The following is a 23,228-nucleotide window of genomic DNA, read 5'->3' as shown; positions in this document are numbered from 1 at the left end:
AGTTTCTTAATGATTTCAGAGTCACTACTCTAAAAAGAGATTTCACTGAGGAAAGGAAATGCTCTGAAGAATGTTTCTCTTGTTGAACACTCTGTTTTCAAGCAAGGTTCCTCAGGGAACCACAGCATGATGCAAAGTGACATTCAAATGACAAAGGCTATTATCAGAGAGAGCCTGAAGCATATATGCCTGTACTCTTGACCTTCTTCTGCTTTCATTGTTTTCTGCTAATATAGTTACACATGCGAAGGAAAAGGATTCTGATGAGCAGACCCCTTTCGCTCTTTTCTTATTACAGGCACAATGTTACAAGACTATCTAACCGTAATTTGGTATTACTTTGGTTGAGAGCAATTCACCCATATTGGCTGAACTTAATTGCAAGAGGCAACCAGCATCACTAGTCCATGGCTTGGGAGCTCACCTACCAACACAATGCTTACTGCCACAGGAATTGGTTCATAATGTTTTGGCACTTCCTTTTCATATATATGAAAATATAACTTCATATAGTCAGTGGAGTTTCCTGAAGTAAAAACTTCAGACAGGACTTTGGTGATGGCTGCCTGCTGGTTCTCTCTAAGTTACAGGGCAGAGAAGAAGGTGACAGGTTCCAACAAACCACAGAGGTGGGTGATGATGGGTTCTCCACCTGTACTTGGCAGCAAGATGTTGGCTGTGAATAATGTCCCCCTAACTTTGATGAGAAAAACTTGCTGTTGACAATGTGCTAGTAGCTAGGCAGATGTATCTGTGATGTGAAGTAGACTTCATCAGCCTTTCCCAAGCACAGGTGTGTATGGGCTGTTGCGAACTAAAGACTCTTCAGTGCAGAGACAAGCAAGTGGTCTGCATGCTGCTGTTGAACTTTTCAGGCATTGTGCAAGTTAAGCCACAGTTATCAAGCTAAACTTGCAAGTTGTGTGCCTCTCGCGCAGAGCTACCAGATTCTTCATTGAGTGGCAGATAGATACACAGAGATTATTGTGGTCCTTTCGGGCTTGTGTACTGACATGAATCCTTGATCTTTGGCTTCTCAGACAATGAGGCAAAGCACAGCAAGTTGCCAACATCTAAACAAATAGCAGTACTGCAAATTGCTCTGGTTAGAAAAGATTTACAGTGTTCCATGTTTACAGTTGTCCTTTCTTTGTTGTACTTATTGAGCTTTAGATTATAAACTTTTCAGTCCAGTAGTTTGCTACACTTCACCACTGAATAGAATAATAGCGCATTGGAATTGTATTTCTCATGGGCTTTATACTTGGAAAGATTATTTTGTGTAGAATTGAGTCTAAAATCATTATTTTCAGTTAAATCTCCTCATGGAAATTTATTCCAGTCTTAAGTTGCCTTTTCGAGACTTCAGTCAACTTTTGGCTGGTTTTGGGTCAAATTCCAAGTCGCTGTTTTGGTGGAATTTTAAGTGTGTGCAGGCCTCAAGTTATACCGGTTTAGATGATGGGGGGTGTTCAAACACTCTCTTCTTTGCTGTTGAAAACATTTCATCATCTCAGTCCTCACTTCAAAACAATGCCTTGCAACTATGCAAAATATTCTTTATGATTTTGAAATCTTTGAAGACTTTCAGTTAGGAATATTTGAGAGGTATCTCCTTCTTCTCTTTATTTCCACAAGATAAAACAACTAAGTAAGCCTAAAGACACACAGAACTACAGTAAAATGAAGTTTGTACTACTTGCCCAAACCTCAGAGCCCAATGTGCTTTTGCTAGTTCCTAAAAAAGAACAGCAAAAATATTAGGCCCTTAGAGGATGTATGGAGTATTTTGAGAGAGGAACTTGAGTGCAGTACCACCCCATTAAACCTAGAAAGACATTGAGCTAATGGCCAGCTAATCTGACTTCTTGACAACAAAAGATCCTAGACTGATGAGAGAGTGTACTCTGACAGAGGTCAGCATTCCTCAGCCTAAGCAGATCTTTAAACTTGCAGAGGAAAATATGTTAGCTTGAAGTGCTTGGACACATCCCCAATAGCACGTTACTATCAGCATTTTGTAACCTTTTGTGCATAATATAATGATTAACTGACCATTCAGACTCTAGAAATGTCACATCTGCAGCAGCAATCAGCTCCTCAGAGATGAGGCAGCAGAGTGCAAAATCTGAATTCAAGCAACAAGGTGGAGATAGAAAGAATAATTAAAAAAAGAAGAGATTTCTTGCTTCTGTTAGAGATGAAAATTAAGGTTTGAGATAGGTCAATAATAATATCTCTATGTGGACCTGTGTGCATGCACATATGTGCAATGGCAATAGCATGGTTTCCAAACAGAAAGAGAAAACCACTTGCTAAAAAGTTAAAAGTTATTATAGATCTCCAAGGTGAACTGTTATTTAATGTTCTCCAAGGACTTCTGGTCATAAATATTTCTAAACTGTATGCACTTAACTCATGCCAATCAATACCATAAAGCAACTTTACAGCTAAGTTAGCAAAGTAGAGAACTCTTGTTTATTGACTAAACCCTGATGGTGCTTATATCTAAGGCTTCAATTCTGCAGTTTCTAAAGTATAGTATTCCTAGTTCCGGGCCATATGCCTCCTGTTATTGTGTTTTTATACAGATGATTAAATAGTTTATAGCATATTTACTTGTTGAGAAAACTCTTTTACCTTGAAAAAGCAGATCTTCTATTATGAATTTCCTTTAAACTTTACAGGAGACTCTCAATCTCAAAGCAAGGATTGCTATCAACCATTTCAGAGGACTGCTCACTGGACCGTCTTTCTTCTCAAAAGACCCAAGATACTGTGTTTTGACTTTTGAGTCAGCCCTAGTAAACGGATGTGGACTGCAGGTAGAATGAGCAATGCAAAGAACTTGCTTGGACTTGGTGTGTCCTTGTATTTTTGGGGACTAATGGACCTTACTACAAGTGTGCTGTTGGAGAGTGCTGGACCCCTCTCTGAAAGGCAAGAAGATCACCTGTCAGACAAGCAGCACCAGCGTATGAAGAGGAGCTGGGTATGGAACCAGTTTTTTGTTCTGGAGGAATATACTGGGACTGATCCGCTGTATGTCGGCAAGGTAAGAACCACAGCAGCAGGGGAGAGGAGAGAGAGGTCCAGCAGAGTTCATGTGTCTGTGTACCTACAGACTATGGCAAAATGCAGGAAGCATCTCTAACTGCCTTTTCTCTACCTTCTTTCTGGCAGGGAATCTATCCACATTAATTTCACTTCAGCTCCCAAGAGCTTTTGGCGAGTGTCACCTTGAGTTGGGAAGAATTTCTGTTTCAAGCGCTGTCAATATATTTTTCTGTTTCAAAGAGATCTGCTGTTACAATCATCAGCTGTAATTGGGATAGCATTAGAAAATCTTCAGTGATCCTCCCAGAGACTCCTACAATGTCAAGACAAAGCAAGGTTATATTGATATAGGAGGATTAGAAAAGAAAGGGAGAGTTTCTGATCATGCTTCTGTCTGTGATCGAGTCAGCTGAAAGTTGAAGTTCACAATCAAATGAAATAACCACCATCTTTTGAAAACTGACATTTCAGTTTTTATTTTCTGTAAAACTCAAAGGTCAAAATTTCTTCTCACTTACCACAGTTTGACCCCAGTTTAATTCTTTGAAATTGCTCCAAATCTAGAAGGGTTGAAGGATGGCTCATTAAATTCAGCATGCAGAGTCCTATCCACAGATCCCTTACACCCCAAGAACATACGCACACCAGTACAAATAAGTGTAAAATGAATTGCTAAGCTTACCTGGGCTACCCGATACAATTTCCATTTACTTTTCTGTACCTCCCTGAGGAACAAGCTGATAGGAAAACAGGTTGGTGATATCTGCCATCACAGTCTACCTTTTATCCCTCAGTAACCGTCCTTTATATGACGACTTTCCAGAGTCTTTAATAAAAGTGGGAAAATAGTGATATTTTATTAAAATAATGACATTTTATTAAAGATTCTGGAAATTTTAACATATTGACACTGCTAGTCAAAGACCTCTGAGCAGCATGAGGTTTACTTCTAGTCTATACCAATTGCAACTGTAATTGAACAGTCCACCAAGGGGATGAATAACGGGGAGGCAGTGTGTTTAGGTGCTTGCAAGATACAGTTGAAGTTTTACTCATTTAGATGACCATCCACCACAACCATAACTACAGATTACACAGAGGTATATATAGCAAATTAAGCAAGGATGTCAGAAAAAAAAAAAAGATTCAGACTTGATTTATTTAGTTGAGACTGCCTTTTTACGTGGTCAAGTTAGAAATGCTCTTTTTAGGGACATATTGAAAACTGTGCCTCTCTGACTTACTCTTTCCTTCCAAACCATCCATTTGCAGACAAAAAGGATCACAAATACAGAAGCCCCTTTTGGACTTTTATTTATCACTCTACAACTCCATATAGCTAAACTGAGCCCTTAGTCACACTAGCATAAATCAAAATGAATCTATTGACTTCAAAGGACTTCTTCCTGATTTATCCCAGTGTTATTGACAGCAAGATGTGCACTCCCTCTTTCCTCCCACAGAAGTGGCATTACTAGTGATTGCCATCAAATGAGACCTCATTAGTCTTGATTTATCTCTACACCTAGCTCTTTTCAGCTCATTTCAGCTCTTTATATCTCTATTGATTAAAGAAATTAGTATTTATTTTCATGCATTTCCCAGCTTTGGCACAAGGGCCAGACATATTATTACATGTACACAATTTCACCTGCAATGATTGCAAGCTTGCACTGTGAGCGGAATTTTAGCTAAAACAAATGCTGCAAGAAACCAGCTCATCTTTGGCTTGTACTTAGCTGTGTCTTTGGGAGCACAAAACCTTGGAGTGGTCAACAGGGCTCTTCAGCTCACTCCGCTCAGCTGAAAGATGAAAAGCAGAGATGCTCTGCATTCATGTTCACAACAGCATGGCCCAAGTTGCTTAGATCTCTCAGTTTGTGCTGAGAGAGCTATGTCCAGGAGCACATGTGTTATGGCTGTGTCAGCACAGGGAAATGCAAGGGCTAATTAGCTCTCACTGTTAACAGTGCCAATTAGCCCCACACAGTGCTGAGCTGACATGGCTAGATTGCTCTGAGGACCTGCTAACTCTGCACTGCTCCACGTACATGAGACACTGGGGAAATCTTCTGCCAAAGTGCATCTTTGAAGGTCAAAGAGTGCATCTTCTCCCATTCCCAAATGGGATGCAGAGCAGCCATCCAAGTAGGGTGATAAAAGCACTGGCAGCTACCATGCAAGAACAAGGCTTCCCACCTTGTCCTGTGCCTCTCAAAAAAAGTATCAGACAGCCGAAATTTCTTCTTCCAAGCTGTGTTCGTGCTGTCTCTGTCTTAGGGATCCTTAGTAAAGGGGTCATCTGGGAATAGGTTGTGGGCTGAATTAATTGTTCTGGCAGGCCAGAAATTTTCCAACCCACATCACCTCAGGCTTACTCAGAAATAGCAATGGAACCTCCTGAGCAGAGCTACGTGGGAATGCAGCCTCTGAGCCTTCTGCCCCAGCCCTAGCACCAGCCCTGGGTCCCACGTCTGGGTAGAGCCTTTCTGACTGACAGCATCCACAACACCCTGAACCATCCTGATAGCGAGGCCTTGTTTTTATTCATCTGCTTTCTTGAATCCTGTTCCAGAGGAAGAAGAGCACCTAGTATTGATCCAGTTATAGTAATACTTCCCATAAGAAAAGGGAGTTTCCTTAGCAGCTCCTTTAGGACAGACACATACTACTAAAAAGCCCCCCCAAAATTTGCCTTGAACCAGGCATCCAGGCTTGCACAGCAAGATTTTCAAGAATGCTATGAAACATAAAATTCACTTTTCTGCATAACCTTAGAGCATGGGACAACATCTCTTCTGTAGAGGGGAAGGAAAAGGAAATGAAATCAGTACAATTTCTGTTTTTATACAGTGCTCATGATTCTAACTTAGAGTATTTTAGCTTCAGAGGGTTCCCTTGTCCTGTAAATGCTGGCCTTCAGCCTTCTTAGCATTACCATTGTTGGCTGAAAGGACGCGCTAGGGAAATCAAAGTTCCCACATTTGCTGCAGCAGATGTTTTTCATATCCATCATGTGGCCAAAACTTCTTTAGTGTTTGAACTGGAGACACTTCCCCACTTTACAGTGCCCAAGACTCCCTAATTCTGGTTCAAAGGAAGGGAGCATTTTAACCACAGCAGCTGAATGAGTGAATAAAATGAAGACTCTCTACAAGCTATCACTGCAGATCAACCAGACTCACGTAGCCTCAGAAAATCCCTGCAGGTCCAACCTCCTAGGAGAGACAGGAGAGCAAGCGGAGGACGCAGTCACAGCCCAGTTAGTGAAGCTGCACGACTCCTTCAGTGAGCTGCCTGCTGGCAGTATCACGCTCTTCCAAGAGCCCCTTTCCATGAAATGTGTCATTCAGAAATAGTCCTCTTAATCTTTCATCCTATCATCTTCGAAAGAAGCAACCCAATTGGTGTTGTTAATTTCTCTGGGGTTATCTGCTTCATACCTCCCATAGTCCATCTATTACTAGGGAAAGGAAAGTACAAGAAAATTCTACAAAGAATCACAATTTATTACTTCACCCATAAAACAAAGCCAGCTTGAATCTGGATTTGTTTTCCAGTACAGCAGAAACCTTTGCAGCGAATCCATTGTACACCCCAACCTGCAACATCCTCATACTGGGTTTGCCATTGCAGTGATGTGAGCTTCAGTCTCTCTGGATACAAATTCTTTGAGATTTATTATGTTTTGGAATTATAAAATCTTCAGTGCTCTTTTTTGCTTTGCCTAGAAAGAGAAGCTACAAAAGTGCTGTTAGCCTTTCTTAGTACCTCAGCTTGGTTGAGGTCCAGTGCCTTTAACACATCACGGTTAGACAGAGATCCTTTTGTACTCCAGAATTCCTGCTAGTGTGCCATGTTCATTCCTTGTTTGCTTCCTACACAACTGCATTCATTCCAAATAAGGCTGTGGACAGAGGTGTAATTTAATCCTTGAGTTTGATTTAGTATCTTCTTCTAAGTCTTTTGAATTTTCCAGAACATTTTGTGCTCTTTTAAAATATACTATCTTTACTATTTCCATTTCTTCCTCTTTTTCCTCTTTTTTTTTTTCCTTTTCCATTTCTTTGCATTCACCTTTTTATTTCTTTTCCTTTTTCTTTTTCTTTTTTCCTGTTTAATGAGGACTTGTTGATGTACATTTTTCTCCTTCAGGCCCAGCTCAAATTCCCCAGTCAGGTCTAACATCTGTATCTATCTCAGCAGCTGCATTGTCTTACTGATGCACTGATGCACTAAAACAAATGCCCAAGATGTAGCTTAGTGGTTATGAATCAATTTGCAAAGCCATAATAGTGTCCTCCTCCTGGAAGCACCCTGCTTACTAGCTCCTGCAATGATAATCTCTGAGTTATGGGTGTTTAGAGCATATGATGACAGCCAGTGCCTTTTTGTGAATTAATCACAAGATGCTGTTTCCTGAAGATATGCCAGTGTGGAGTCCTGGAGCCTTTGTATGAATTAATACACAGGGAAATTATTTAAATTTAACTGTTTACCACTACCAAATTAATCCAGGCCTGTTCTTCCCCCATTTAGCTGATATCACCTGAGAGCTGCCAGCATTGCTCTGAAGAACCAGTGTTTCCAAGACTCGGGAACCACTGCGAAGTCCATTAGCCAAGAGGGGAAATAAAAAACAAGTTACCTGACAAGTTAATTGTCACAATCTGTACCTTTTAGCTCCTGTAGACATTTTGTGATGTAAACGCAGTAGCTGGTTACATGCCTTTAGCACTCAGTTGTCACAGCAATTGGTGGCTGAAAGTGAAGGGTCACCTGGGTACAGCCTGTCATGGGGGAGGTCAGTGTCACTTCTCCACATGCAACCACAGAAATCTTGCCATGGAAAACAATATAAAACCCATCTTAGCTGAAATCAGTCCAAATCTAAAATCAGGAGTAGACTCCAGTTTTGTGTAGGTCATGTGCTGTATGCTGAGAGTCTAAATGACCAAAATAACCTCCAAGAAATGAGTCATTGCAAAATAGTCCCCACACTGGAGGAAATGGACTTTCAACTGGGACCACTTGCCCTGCAACAGCTGAGGATCTGTACACTGGCATTAGAAATGTTTAAGTCAGGACAATTTCTCCACATCACTAAAATCATTTTGCTATATGATAAATTTGCTATATAGTTTTTTAGGTATTTTTAAATAATCCAAAAATAGATTTCTTATTTTCTTCCTTGACAGAATATCCCACAATATAACACATCAGATTCAACTTCTGCTTTTCCAGATAAACTCCTTCTTCTTAATCAAATCTTACCAATCTGTGTTCACATATATTTATTTTCCTATTCTAAAGCTTTCCTGTCTAGTATGAATATTTAGCTATGTTTTGGCTCCCCCCTCCACAGTTTTCCCATATGTCCCATGAACTCATCAAAGTATTAAACACACATATAAATCTGAATATATCTCTTAACATAATTGCTCGTATATTTTTTAAATGTGCATAACTGAATCTGAACCATTTTGTCCACTGCTTTTTTTTTTCATCAATACTTATTCATCCCCCAGAATCACAATCACACTGAAAAACAGAATGAACATGTGGACCATTCTTTATAATCCCATTTTCATTATTTCACCCCAAGTCTATTACTTCCCTGTTCTTCGAGACTAAATCAGTACACACACTTCCTTTCTCTGGATATCAGTAAGGTCATTAAGCTCTGTTCCTCAGAAGTGTGACAGTATGAGCACATTGTTAAGCATCCCGGGAGTCTAAGTGAAATTAAGTGATTTGTTTGTCTTTTGATAGTCATTACAATATTTCACAGGAACCAGGTGTTTAACAGAAAGGTAGTCCCTAGGATGATTTGTTCCTCTGTTTTAGACGATAATTAGCACTACATTTACTTTCCTTCTATGTTCTGTTCTGTTTCCAGCTATCTGTGGTTTCTCAGAACTAATTAGCGGTCATGCAGTAAATCCATTTGCTAATTCCCTAGGAAATCTGGGGACGTTTCTCATCTGTATAGCCTGCCATGGACAAAATCAAATGTTCCTTATTGCTTGCCTTAAATCCTACTTGACAATTTTTTTTCCTGATGAAGGAATGTCCCAGCATAATTTTTCTTGCTAAAATTTTCATGTAGGAATTTTAAAAATATTTCTAAATCATAAAGCTACTGAGAACCCCTTCCATTTTCCCTTGCCCTTGATCCTAGACAATTTCTCTTCAGGTACTCTAGTACTGTGCTACCCTTTAAATATGTAATTCTAGATATCTATTTCCTCTTAAACCACATGAGCAAGCACAGTTGTTCTACCCTTTTGCTGACCTCACCTTATCTCCAAGCCCAATGGTGAGTCTTTCTCAATTACTATTGCAACCACTCAAAAAGTCACTCTTGTCATCATGGAGATCTGAAAAAGTCACAGACCCCACTCTTGTTTGGATGTCACTGCCTTTTTGTGTTTGACATAGTTGTGGGTACAGAAATGGGAAGACAGGAGAGTTTTTAATTGCACATCTTTCATGCAGACTTTAATGAATATTTTCCTGTTTCAGTAAAGTAAGTTCATTAAAATCACTTGTGAATCTCAACAATGGGACCAAAATGCTCACAACACTAATGTGCTTTGTGTCTCTCACCAGCTGTTTGCCCAGGTCTTGGTCTAATTGAATCTTGTTCCATTTTACAGCTCCATTCTGACATGGATAGGGGAGATGGTTCAATCAAATACATCCTGTCAGGAGAAGGCGCTGGCATTGTCTTTACTATTGATGATACCACGGGGGACATTCATGCCATTCAAAGGCTGGACCGAGAAGAAAGATCCCAGTACACTCTGAGGGCACAGGCTCTAGACAGGCGAACAGGCAGACCAATGGAACCAGAGTCAGAGTTCATCATTAAAATACAAGACATCAATGACAACGAACCCAAGTTCCTGGATGGACCTTACGTAGCCTCCGTTCCAGAAATGTCACCTGTGGGTAAGGCAGATTCTGCAAAGTCTTTTCCCATCTCAGCAAATTAGAAATGACCTCAAAAACAAAAATTCCCTTGTGCTTGACTCCTTGTGCTCAGCTTTTCCCCTTGTGCTCCAAGAGTAATTCAGTAGGATAGGAGAGCTTCCCTAGAGTGTGCCTGGATGCCGCAGAAGGGTAGTAGACTACACCACTGGTGGCTGGCCTCCTCCAAAAGAGAGGCTATCAAAGGAGAAAGATCTGAGAAAAGCTGAGAACATGCCATCCTCAGACAGCTTGCAATAATCTAGCTCCTCTTCTCCTCTAGCCTCCAATGCCATTACAAGCCAGAAAAGGTTAAAACAGTCCCAGGAACCTATTCTGATTTATGCTGAGAACTGAAATGCATTTAGCAAAATGAATTTGCTAAAAAAGCCACATTTTAAAGGGAGGACCCTTTAAAATGATGGAAATGTAGCTTTTTTAGCAAATTCACTCCTTCTAATCCCTTTAACTCTACGCACAGAGCGTAGTGCACCTGATCCCAAAGATGCGATTCCATTTGTTCTGCACTTCTAGAAAGTGGGATCATGTCAAAAATAATTCTGTTCTTGCAGTGCAGCCAGAAAGCAAATAGCTGCCCTCTTCCACAAGTCAGAAGAAATCATTTCCACCTAAAACTCCCAATAATTACACAAAATGCTATTTTAAGTGGGGGACAGCAAGGGAAAGAGGGTGGTTTTCTTTTGGAGATGCTGATTGCTCTTTGGCTCTGCAACATCATTACAGAGACAATGCCAGGTTAATCACATCTCCTAAATTTGCAGATATGCTTCAGTTTCTCAGTCTTCAACATAATGTTGATGTAAATCTAGAGACGAGATCAGATTAAAAAGTCTTATTGAAAAAAAGATTTCTTAATGGTAATGGGTAACTTGAACTAGCGTTTGTTTTGCAGTGAATATTTATGAATGGAGGACTTGTTTCTGAACACAAAACATTATGTAGAAAGCTAGATGCATTCATAAAGACATTGCCTGACATTTTAAGGAGTCAAAACTCATATACATTTCAAATGGTTATGTTTTGTCTTCTCCTTATTCTTGATAAACTGCCTCATCTCCAAACCATAATTAGCCTCAGAAGAAGTGGAAAACTAATTGAAGAAAAGAAATGTTCAACTTCCAAAAAGCACTTCAGGGGGCTTCAATCTCTAGGCCAAGCAATGTAAACTGCAATATCATGGAGAGATTATCTCATAGATACCTCCCTTCCTGCTCACAGTTTGTGTGCAGCTTCCATCCCTTGGTTACCATTTAGCATCCACAGACCTGCTACACCAATTCCTGATGTACATCTGCGTATTTGTAGGTCTTATTTTAGCTGCCTTTAAGTAACATTTAAGAGCAAGAAATGTGGAAAAGAAGCCAGCAACATATAAAATGCCACCATAAACATACTGTTAGATTGGCAATTCCGTAACCGTGGTCCATGAAGTACTTGCTGTTTTATGTCTTCTTACAGAGTCATGATGAATTTATGCCTATTAGTTCCTTTAGTGCTAAGGAGATACAAGTATGAGCAATAAGTACAAGTACTACCAGCATGAAATGGAGAAGTCCAGGGTGAGACAGTTCTTGTTAGGCATTTCATTCTGCTTTGAATTGTATATTTTCCTCCCAGGTCTTAATCCCACCAGGTCTTACCTGATACCTTTTTTTTGTCAGGCACTTCTGTTATCCAGGTGACAGCTACTGATGCTGATGACCCAACTTATGGGAATAGTGCAAGAGTAGTCTACAGCATTCTCCAAGGACAACCATATTTCTCTGTGGACTCTCGGACAGGTATGTTACTTCTTTAGGGGATCAGCCAATGGTGGTAAACATCAAAAGAAACAATTCCAAACAAACAGAAAAGGTAGTATGTCCCCACTGCATTCATAGAAACATATTTCTGTGTCTCGGAGGCAACACAGAGTAACACTATGTGAAGGATAAAGCAGTACCAGAGTAATGCCCTCCCGAGAAAGGAAGTGCCCTCAGCAGTAATATATGCATTTGAATGATCAAATTCTGCAGATAAGGAGCCAGGCTTATTTGGTGCTGTAAATATTCTTGTTGGCACCTATCATATCAGTGGTAAAAAATATACACACATACACAGACACCCACACATATATAAATATACATAAACCAACCAGGCTTGGAAAGTTCAAGTAAAAGGATGCAGTCCCTAGGGGCGTACTTGTTAATAACCTTAAGTTTCTCTACAGGACGCCCTCTCTGCTTTGCTTTCTCTCTCTCTTTGCCTATACTCAATGCATATATCCAAAAGAGGAATCTGACAGGTTTTGACAGTTTCTAAAGGGCATCTGTAGTGCTAAGGTCAGAAACTCATGAGAGGATAGTTACTGCTGAACCCTAGGGGGGCAAAATAGAATCAAATGCTGCATAATCCACTTCTGAACATTACTAGTTTTTGGAATACATGCATTTCCCAAGTACAAGCTTGGGTACAGGTTATTTCCTCAATTCTACATGGTATCAGTACAACAGATCTGTTAATTTTGTAATAAGTTTATCAAACACAGACTAATTAAGGGCATAAAGTTTGTCTAACGTTTTCTAAAACAACAGGAACCAATATTCATGGCCAGATTCAGCACAGATTAAACCACTAGTGTACAATTTAGGTAAAATATAGGCCTCTAAGTCCAAACTGATGATCCTGTACTTGAGTGCTGCAGAACCATTCTTTCTGCACAAGAAGTTTTTCCCATTAGTTGTAATTATTTGTAATTACATTCATTGGAATTATTTGTATCCTCAGATGTGTCCAGAGCAGCATCAACCTTCACGATGTCACCATTGGGCACCCAGTCTAACTGGGCACCCAGTTAGACTAAGTGTAGTTCTGATCTGGAAACTGTTTCTCCATCACAAGTTAAGGGCTCTAACTTGGTTTTTCAGCCCAAACCGTCCTGCAGGTTTTAGTGCCGCACAAGATGCAGTTGCAGGTGCACGTTCCTTTAAAACAAAGTCGGGCCTGACTGCTTACCATCTCCTTTAAAATAGTGACTGATGATTAAAGCATTTAGTAGTGTACAACCCGTTTCAAAACTATCTTCTACTAGATGATTTTTACCTCCCAAAATAACGTCTTAGGTACCAAATCATGTTGCTGGTCTTGTTCTCTTTTGCCTCACAAATCCTAAATTAATGTGCACATAATGAAAAAACTTCAAAGGACAGGTGGAGAATCTGTTCTTCCCTTTCTCCAGCATACTTTTTCAATCTGCCCATAATTTTATTCTCCTAGAAGGTAAAGAAATGTGGATTTAAATGAGAAGTGTGGATTTAAATCAGAAGAATAAGAAGTATCTTCTGAATGTTCCACTTCCTCAGAAACCATCTATCTGTTTCAGAAAAGAACAAGCATCACCTCTGGTCTTTTGTTTTTTAAAAGAGAGTGAGCCTCATTCAGTTTGGTAAAAGAAATGGCACCAGCACCTAAAAAGAGAAGATAAGAGTTATCTGCTCCTTCGCCACAGCCCTAGGGAGGATTTTAAGGCCACTGTTCTCGGCATTTCTTTGCCAGTTTGTTGTGTTTACCAGCATAGGAGGCTCCCTACTCAGATTGGCAGCTACTCTGGGGCCATACACTGGCCCTCCTTTAGGGACCAGAAGCCCCAAATGCAGGCACAGCAGAGCCTGACTATTAGGCAGTGATGTCTCTTGCTAGATCTCGCTCATGCTGTATTAAGGGGGGATGCCAAGAGGGGAAATTCCCTACAAATCATTCATATGGAGAAAATATCCCAAAATGCTGAGTCCTCATATCTTATTTATATAGATGGGAGTTTTGGAGCCATGGGATTCCATGTGTTCTAAGGATGAAACTCTTAAGGACTGCAGGTAGCAAGAATAAAATAGTGTGCTGTGAATAGTTTAGTGCTGGTCGCTATTTCTTTCCTTTTGCATAGAGCGATAATTGCAAATGCAGTCCCTTTTTACTGCTCACTTATTAAACCCATACATTGTGTGTCTGCTAAAAATAGAGACTAAAATACAAACCGCACAAGTTTGTAGAGTGCCAGTGTGCCAGTATTGCCTGTTGAACCATATAACTAGAAGAGAGTCCCTAGTGCCTGACTCCCACAAAAGAAATTGTCACTTCAGAGCATGTCCTCTTGAGTGCATCACTGCACTGCCGTTCTCCCCTGCTCAGGGGAAGCCTCTTGAGCAGCCACAATGGGCGAATGGATCAGAAAAGAAGCAGAGACCCCGTGCTGCAAAGCCACAAGTTGCCTAAATGCAGCAGGCAAGGATGAAGGGGCCAAGAAATGATTCACACTCTTGATTTCTGACAGTTTTGTAAACGTAAGCCTGTGTCCCTGCATTCCAGCAGCCAAACATGGGGAGGCTTCAGGAGGCCACCTGGGTGAAAAGGAGTGGAAATTAGTGCATTAGCCAACAGACCAACTGCCAAAGAAGAAGAAAGCATCTGAGTTGCATGTTCTGAGACAGGCACACAAATTGCCTGAGAAAGGAGAGCTCAGCAACCCAGGCAGCACCCCAGAGCCTGCGTGTGCAGAGGGAGAGGAGGGAGGACCACCAGGGAGCCTGGGCAGTTCCAGCTCTCCAAATTTCTCCTAATTCAAAGTAGGAGCCAACTTTCGTGATTCAGCGAAGCAGTGCGCACCTTGGCCAGCTCTTGGCAGCCCTCATAAGAGAAGTGCTGCTGCCACCTCATGTCCTTTTGCAGTAGTGTCACCTCAGAGGGAAGGGACGTCCACAGGGCTGGAAGGTGGCAGCGCTAGCCAGGTGACATTCCCACCACCACCACCTCTCCCGGCTCTCTTCCCTGGCTTGCAGGAACACCCTACACACACTAGCAGTCGTTCTCAGCTCGCCCCAAATTCTGCTCTCTCTGACTCCAGCATACATGCACTAGGACCCAGCAAAGTCCATAGGTTTCGTGCAGGTTGCCTCCAGGACTGCATGTTTGGGAAAAACTCTTTGGGATTTATTTTTGGACTAGTCACATTTCACCCAGATTTTGCAGATATTTATAGCCTGGGAGGTGTGGGGGGGACTTCGTTCAGTTTAGGAACACTCTGTTCCTGAAGCACTTTTCCAACTACCTTGGAAGACAGCGTTTTGATTTTGAACAGAACAGCCTGCCCCACAACTGAGGCATTTTAACTGGGCTCCTTTAAAATTCACGCCTTCTGTTAATCCAGTTTTAGCCTGGGTGCGTTTCTCTGTGCCAGCAAAGGTGGGACTGAATGCAGAAGCTGAGCTCTGCACAGGGAATATGATGCAGTAACCAATGTGCTCTTTAAATGCCCCTTCTTTTGTTTCTGAGTCTCCTTTTCTGCCCGCGATGTCACAGGCTTAATCAGGACAGCACTAATGAACATGGACAGAGAAGCAAAAGAATACTACGAAGTGATTATCCAAGCCAAGGATATGGGTGGACAGCTGGGAGGATTAGCTGGAACAACCACAGTCAACATCACCCTGTCTGATGTCAACGACAACCCGCCCAGATTTCCACAGAGTGAGTAACTGCTGTGTCAGGGCATCCCTGCATGGGCAGGAAGGGTGGCCTGGTCGCACAACTGCTGTTTGCTCTAATTACAGCCCTTTTCCAACCCGTTCCAGTGATGACTAGAGACAGGAATCAAAGAATGGCACTTTTCTTCAAAAATGTCAAAAAGGGACGTTCAGCAGCTTGTCATTCAGAAAAGGTTTCTGAGCATCAAAGTCATCAAAAGCAAAGCTTTTTTAAAATGTGGGAAATCAATATACAGGAAAAAAAAAAAAAAAAAAAAAAGGAGAGCATGAGATGCTTTCTGTTCCTAGGCAGCTTATGGCCGTTGCCTTCGGCTGCTAATTGCTGCCCTATTTCTCTTTTCATCCTATCACCAAAAGGATGGCTGTCAAATAAGGGACATGTGGCAGTGCTGGAAGATGACAGTAATTCACCCAACACTGCAGCCAGGACGCTGCAGGGAAGCATCTGGCAATGGGGCCATCAGGGTAGAGTACCTTGTCATACAGACTCCCCTCCAGTAAAGGTTTATCTAAACCTTGGCAATATACACTTAAAACCTAAGATATATGACATTCTTGGTTAACACAATATAAAAACAAGAGTCTCCACTGGTATCAGATAAATTACCTTGCATATACAGAAGTGTGTCTCAAAGCAAAACATGCAATGTTTTGCCTTTTCTTTTACATTTTTTTTTATCATATTTAGCTACATGTCACGATGCTACTATGTTTATCTCTGGTTTGATGGAACTATATGTTTCAAGGTTTTACATTCTTTTTAAAAAAAAAAAAAAAAAAAAAAAAAAAAAAAAAAAAAGGAAGAAGAAAGCTAATCTCTAGTGGTACAGATCGATCTCCAGAAAACTTTGTTTTGCCGTTTTTTCACCTGGCAGAGAAGTGAAAACTTCAATTCTTTCTGTTACTATTCTTCTTCTCCATCTGTTTCTGCATGCTGCACTGCTAAATCAAAGTACTCCACTCAAATCAGCAAGAAACATCCATTTTTCTCCTTTCAAAGCAACTTGTTGAATGTATCATTGCCAATTCTGTTTTTAAAGTTACATGAATTGTAACTGTTTGATATCAATCTCTGTTTTTTTAAGAAAAAACAGTAATAGATCAAACCTTATCCTTGATGTTGTTCTGCCATGTGAAGCTAAATTAATGGCAGAATTAACAGAGTAATTGCACCAAGGAAGATTTGAACATAAAGCCTGATGGCAGAAAGTGTTACAGATATAGCATGCAAATTTTTTTAAAAATGTATTTTTTTTAAATAGCAGCTCTCTCTTTTCCCCAGGCTTGCCACTCAGCAAGTTAGTGATGGATCAGTTGTGCTCAGGATAAGGTTTGTAGGGAGAGGTAGTACATTCTAATAGAGAAACTGGTAAATTTGGAAGAAACAGGCAGGCTTCTGAGCTAACAAGGCTTTGTTCTAGCCTGAGAAAGAAGCCTGTTCAGACCTGAAGAAGGATTTGTGGTGCTTCAAAACTTCTATGTTTGTTCCACCCATACGAGCTAATCTACAGCAAGATTCCTGCCCTGCTAAATCTGCTTCATATCCTAGCTTGCATCAGGGCCACAACAACCCTGGTGCTAATTGCCCTCTTTTTCCAGCTGAGGTTGCCATTTTCAGGTATATTGCTGTTTAGAACAGAAACTTGTTCATATCACAGATACCTAAATAGAACTTTGCCAGGCAATTCAGTGTGGGCTTTTGCTTTTAAATGGAAATAGGACTGCTGTTTCCACCTCAGGAAAGGTCCTGTTAGCCTGGCCAGTATTATTTATAGCCTGCCCTGGCTCTTTTATTTTTGGGCAATTTGGGTTTCCTTTTCACTGCTTTTTTTTTTTTTTTTTTTTTTTTTTCTCCCCTTTCCCTCTATGCTGCTTGTGCCAGAACATTATCAGATGAGTGTGCTGGAGTCTGCTCCCATCAGCTCCACCGTGGGCCGCGTGGTCGCTAAAGACCTGGATGAAGGCATTAACGCAGAGATGAAATACAGCCTTGTGGATGGAGATGGACTGGACGTCTTTGATATTAACACGGATCCTAATTACCAAGTTGGCATCATAACTGTGAGAAAGGTAGTGAAGTTTCCTTTTTATGGTAGTTTATAAGGCTAACCGTCTTGCTTATATTTTATATGTGCAATATTCCCTTATGGCTACAGTAACTTCGTTCCCATCATGTGACAGCAGCCCCTTTCCTCCTATAAAACACAAATTCTTTAACATTCATTGCTGAAATATAAGAACAGATTTTGTTCTTAGGAGCAGCCTTAAAAAGTGGGGACAGCATTAGCATGAATATGTCTTTCCCACCAGAGGAATATTCTGATTCACTCTTTATCTATTTAAATATTCTCTGTAGCTTCATTATCCTACAATGGAAGAAATTAGATCAATATTTGCATTTGGTCTGTACACAGTTCACTCCATACACTTTTTCACTGCAGTGTCCCACAAACAATACTAAAGCAATCCTTAGAATTATTTATAAACCAATAAAATTCAGGCAGTTTTTTTTTCTTTTAATTGCTGCTTGAAGCTCCATAGATGCTAATTAGGCTAGAAGAAGCTGTCTCTAAAATAGCAGCTGTGAAACTGCTAGCACTTTGTACCACAGGCTATGCAGAAAAGAGTACTTTGCCTAGACTGCCTGCTATAAGATATTTATTCTACAGTCTTACATAAATGCTAGAAGCTGAAATTTCTTTCTAGGTTTTCAAACTGTAATCGTATTTCTGCTTAGGTGTATCTAGTGTACTCATACAGAAATGTATTCTCCATTTAAATAGGCCTGGGACAAAATTAACTACTAAAATGCAATGACACAAGGGGTAGATTTGACCCTGCAAGTCTCTATGCCCTATAGCAAAGCATTTAAGCATGTGTTTATGATCACCTCTCTCCGATTCTTGTTTATGGGCACTACTCCCTAAAGGAAAGCATGTACTTAAATGCTTTGGTAGAGTGGAACTGATGTCGAATGAAAACTTTAATGTCATTTTTCACTCATTCATTGAGGAAAATAAATCATTTCTTTGCAGCAGAAAAGTCAATAAGCTTACCTTTGCTTCCTGTAAATACGGCTTTAGTAGATGTTGACATAGGTCAGGAGGAAGAGATAAAAAAAATCTGGCATTGATCATAAGAGAGATTTACTGCTGTCAAGTACACACAGGTCAATCCAGCTGCTGTACGTTAATGTTTGTAAAATTCTCTATATGACTGTGACTTACTGTAGAGTTATTATCAATAGTCAAACATAGGGACAATTGTCCTTGCAGCCAGATTTCAGGCCCACTTAGCAAAAAAAAAAAAATTAATTAGTATTGATATAAAAGCATATGAAAATGATTAAAATGAAAAAATGCAAATATAAGTATATAAGAATTTCTAAAACCATACTGAAATCTTTGAAAGAAAAAGTTGTGTTGAAAAGAGGTTTGAACATACCATCAGAGGAGAAATCTGATAAGCACAAAAGTGATGTTGAGGCATGGCATATGAAAGGATTAGGATGGAAAGCAAGCAATAAAGCCATGCTCAAAGATGAAGAAATCCAAGCAAACAGAGGCTGTCTGAGCCCATGAGCATCGAAAGTGTGGAGGTCTACCACACTTGTTTGATTTTCTCCTTTTTTAATGACTTAAGTATTTTAAGTGATTAAGTCATTTTCTGATGCAGTTGGTTCTGCATTCTATTAAGTGTTTCTGTGATATAATTCATCTTTTATAACTTAGCTTTTAGTATATGTGCAGTGTTCTGGAAGATATAATGGTCTCTTTTCTTACTATATGTTTAAGCAGCTGTATATTGCACAGTCTTTACCATATGGACAATAACTGTTTGGTCTTCTGAATACATTTTATTGCTATTTTTACCATACATAAATATGCATCTGGTAGACCATGATGACTTTGTACTAACATGTAATATGTTTGTAAAGCTAGTTAAATCCTTATTGACAAGAACTGTGCATGCAGTAGTCACTGATTTACAAGGTGGAACAAAGGGGAGAAAGAGCAACCTTCACATTGTTTGAATGTGCTGCCATATTTTGCACAGTTGGTGCTATATCATTGCATGGACACTTCAATCATATTGGACTTGCATAAGCTGCAGTGTGCACACACACCCACAGGCATACACACCAAAAAAAATTTTTTAAATCCCTTCCAATTCTAGTTTTCTATTTTTCACCCTTGTGTGTTAAATGATGAAAGAGTTGTTGTTCCAGTCTTTAGTCAGGCCTTCACATGAAGAATATCCTAATACTGGTAATTTTACTGAGAAAACATGAGGCTTTGGATGCCACTGACATGTTGCCACCTCCAAAGAGAGAAATTTCTGTGGCAGAAGAAAAGAGCTGAAGCCTCCACCGCATTCAGGGGATGTTTTGAGGCCTGTAGTGTATATTCCTGCAATGCCTGAACACATAAAATTTGATCTGCTTATCAAACTAATGTAGAACTAATGAGTGCAGAAGTGTCCAACCGCGTTGTTGCTCAGAGACTTGGACAAATGGTTTGTGACTGGTCAAGTCACTGCTGCAGTAGCTGCTAAAAGAGAAGCTGCTAAAAAAAGAGAAGCTGCTAAAAGAGAAACTCAGTCCCTATTTATCCATTAGCACAGTTATAAACAGAGCCACTCCCACTTCCTTTTTCAAATATTTTAGTATTTCATACAAAGTGGAAGAGCTTACTTATGGTGGGGCAGCATCCATTGAGAGAGGTTGGCCATGTTCCCTTGCATCCACTCAAGCCAGTTAGTGGCTGGGCAGGCAGGACCTCTTTCAGATCACAGAATCACAGAATAATCAGGGTTGGAAGGGACCTCTAGAGATCATCTAGTCCAATCTTCCTGCTCCAGCAGGGACACCCAGAGCACGGGGCACAGGGCGGCATCCAGGCGGGTTTGGGAGATCTCCAGAGAAGGAGACTCCACAGCCTCCCTGGGCAGCCTGTGCCAGGGCTCTGGCACCCTAACAATGAAGAAATTCTTCCTCACATGGAGACAGAACTTCCTGTGTTTCAACTTATACCCATTGCCCCTTGTCCTGTCACTGGCCACCAATGAGAAGAGCTTGTCCCCTTCCTCCCTACATTCTCCTTTCATGAACTGATACATGTTCATCAGATCCCCTCTCAGCCTTCTCTTCTCCAAGCTGAACAGGCCCATCTCAGTCTCTCCTCACATGAGAGACGCTTCATTCCCTTAATCATCTTTGTTGCTCTCCACTGGACCTTCTCTAGGAGCTCCACGTCCCTCTCATACTGGGGAGCCCAGAACTGCACACATACTCCAGGTGCGGCCTCACCAGAGCTGAGTAGAGGAGTACAGATAGTAGAGATCTGAGTAGAGATACACACTCTGATCTCATCAGGAGAAACAGATCCTAATTGGGATGTGTCATGTGTGCACGCCTTTGTCGCTGGCCTGTCACTGCCACCATGGCCAGCTTTGAGGAACCATCTGTTTATGTCTACATCTGCTTTTGGGGTGCTTCCAAAGTGCAGTGAAATGCTTCTGGTTTTTCTTTTTTTTAATTTTTCTTTTTTTCCCTCAGGATGGAGTGAAATATGCTGTATGAATCACAACACAACGATGATATGTTCGCTTTTATTTTCATTTCAGCATGAAAAATAGAATATGCATTTTGGTGTAATCTGGAAGAATACCTCCCTGTTTTTTCAGTTCAAATGTGAAATTAAAAAAAAAAACAAAGGATATTAGACAGTCAGCTGCAGCTCTATGCTTTGTTTCTTTCTGCAAGTGTTTATGCTATGATAAATGTATAACATTATGTTTAAAAATCACAATAGATTTTTTTAAAAAAGAGAATCAGTTTATAGTGCCTAATGCTAAATCTACTTTTTTTCTCCTCAGCCTTTAAGTTTTGAGAGCAAGAAAAGTTATACTTTGAAAGTAGAGGGTGCCAACCCCCACCTGGAAATGCGGTTCCTGAACCTGGGCCCCTTCCGAGACACCACCACTGTGCACATCAGTGTGGAAGATGTGGACGAGCCCCCCGTGTTTGAGCCCAGCGTTTATTTTGTGGAAGTGCCTGAGGACGTGGAGATTGGGACCACCATACAGATAATTTCTGCCAAGGATCCGGATTTGACCAACAACTCGATCAGGTCTGTCCTTCCTCCGTGTGGCCCTCCAGAGTGTTTCTGGTATGTGCAGGTAGGCCAGGGAGGTGATTTAGGAGCCTCGGCTGGCACAGTCCAAAAGTGGTGCCAGCCTTGCTGAGAAGCAGCTGTAGAACCAAGAGGAAAGCAATCAGCTTGCTTCTCCTGTCTCCCCTTTCTCCTTTAAAGGCACTGTTTTGTGTGACCTATCTTTGTCAACAGCTTGGGAGTCACAACTATGTTTGGAGGAGGCTGAGGGCATGCTAATAAATATGCATGAACCACTAAATTATATAGTGTCTGGTCAAAGCTGCAGAGCTAGATATTCCCATAAGGAGTTAAGAAAGGTAAGAGGTGCATTTGCAGTCATGGGAGCTTCATAGCTGCAACTCAGCCAGGAGCCAAAGGAGCAGATTTGTGTGATCATTTCCACAGTGGCTGCCAAGTCAGCCCAGTTTACCAGAGAGCTGTTTTTCTCTGAGGCCATCCCACATACTAATTTTCACAACTTTCAGAAGCTCTGGGTAACTGCAAGGTCAGCTGTTAAAAAGTTTCTGTCTCCCGTGAAAAGTGTTGACCTTCTGTTTTCCTAAACTTGCATCCGTCTGGCTTCTGAATTGTCTGGGTTCAGGACCAGTACTGAGACATATGGGAAGAATCAAAATACTAAGTATTTGCAGCTTTGAAGAAAGGTAAATCTATGCAAGCAGCTTGGTGGGCTTCATCTAGGAGGTCTGAGCACACTTAATGCTTGTTCTTCTTTATGAAGTTCTGGGTAACTGCCTTGGTTTGTTGTTGTTGTTGCTGTTGTTGTTGTCGGTCCCTCCTACCCTCCTACCTTAATATATTTACCTTTTCCACTTACTCACATTATAATGCTATACTCATCGTCTCAAATTATTCAATCAAACTGAAGACACAAACGCTGTGTCTGCATCACAATTTCATTATCCTTAAGTTTTTTCCAGTAGCATTTTCTTTTTCTGGTTGCTATTCAGCATTACCCAAACACAGCAATGCAAACTGCTTTGTGTCAATCTGCTTAAAAGAGTATAAAAATAATTCCGTGGACCATCAGAGGGTAGAAATGCTCATTGTTTTTTATAACTAGGTTTTTCTTAGTTTTCCTCAGAGCTTTCAACGAACTACACTTGATGAAACAGCACTCTAAAAGCATGAAATGCATCGCCAGTTACATTTTAATAGGGAAGCGGTTACAAATATGAACAAATTTCTTTGTAATTTTGCTCCATCCTCCCTTCCCATTTTTCCTATTGTCCTTCCCTTTATCCCATTATCCTTCCTTCCCCCATTCTTTCCTTTATTCCCTCCCATCTCTTCTTGAACCTAGCATAGACATATTACACATGATCAGGATAAAAGGGAAAAAAAAGAATAAATAATATTTCAAAAAATGCAAATGTTAATAATTGATTCTTTTCCAATCTGCCACCTATATGGTCATCTTCATCCATGCCAGCTTCCAAGGTGAAGTCTATCTGAAATCAAAACTGTGATCTTATCCTGCCTTTTGGCT

General features: G+C 40.7%; 1 protein-coding gene across 1 annotated transcript in view; it reads left to right on the top strand.

Moving 5' to 3' along the window:
- The window catches only part of CDH20 (cadherin 20), a 113,073-nt gene that overhangs the window by 73,961 nt on the left and 15,884 nt on the right, over positions 1–23,228 (top strand). The window contains exons 2-7 of the mRNA XM_026034548.1: positions 2,688–3,055; positions 9,717–10,011; positions 11,712–11,831; positions 15,382–15,549; positions 17,449–17,636; positions 21,444–21,697. Of these exons, the coding sequence (XP_025890333.1) occupies positions 2,813–3,055; positions 9,717–10,011; positions 11,712–11,831; positions 15,382–15,549; positions 17,449–17,636; positions 21,444–21,697 (1,268 nt within the window). The 5' untranslated portion in view covers positions 2,688–2,812. The remainder of the gene's footprint in view (positions 1–2,687; positions 3,056–9,716; positions 10,012–11,711; positions 11,832–15,381; positions 15,550–17,448; positions 17,637–21,443; positions 21,698–23,228) is intronic.

Source organism: Nothoprocta perdicaria, unplaced genomic scaffold (assembly GCF_003342845.1).
Source record: "Nothoprocta perdicaria isolate Ctin4 unplaced genomic scaffold, notPer1 scaffold_147, whole genome shotgun sequence".
NCBI classification, from domain to species: Eukaryota; Metazoa; Chordata; class Aves; order Tinamiformes; family Tinamidae; genus Nothoprocta; species Nothoprocta perdicaria.
This window is presented reverse-complemented; position numbering and strand designations above follow the sequence as displayed.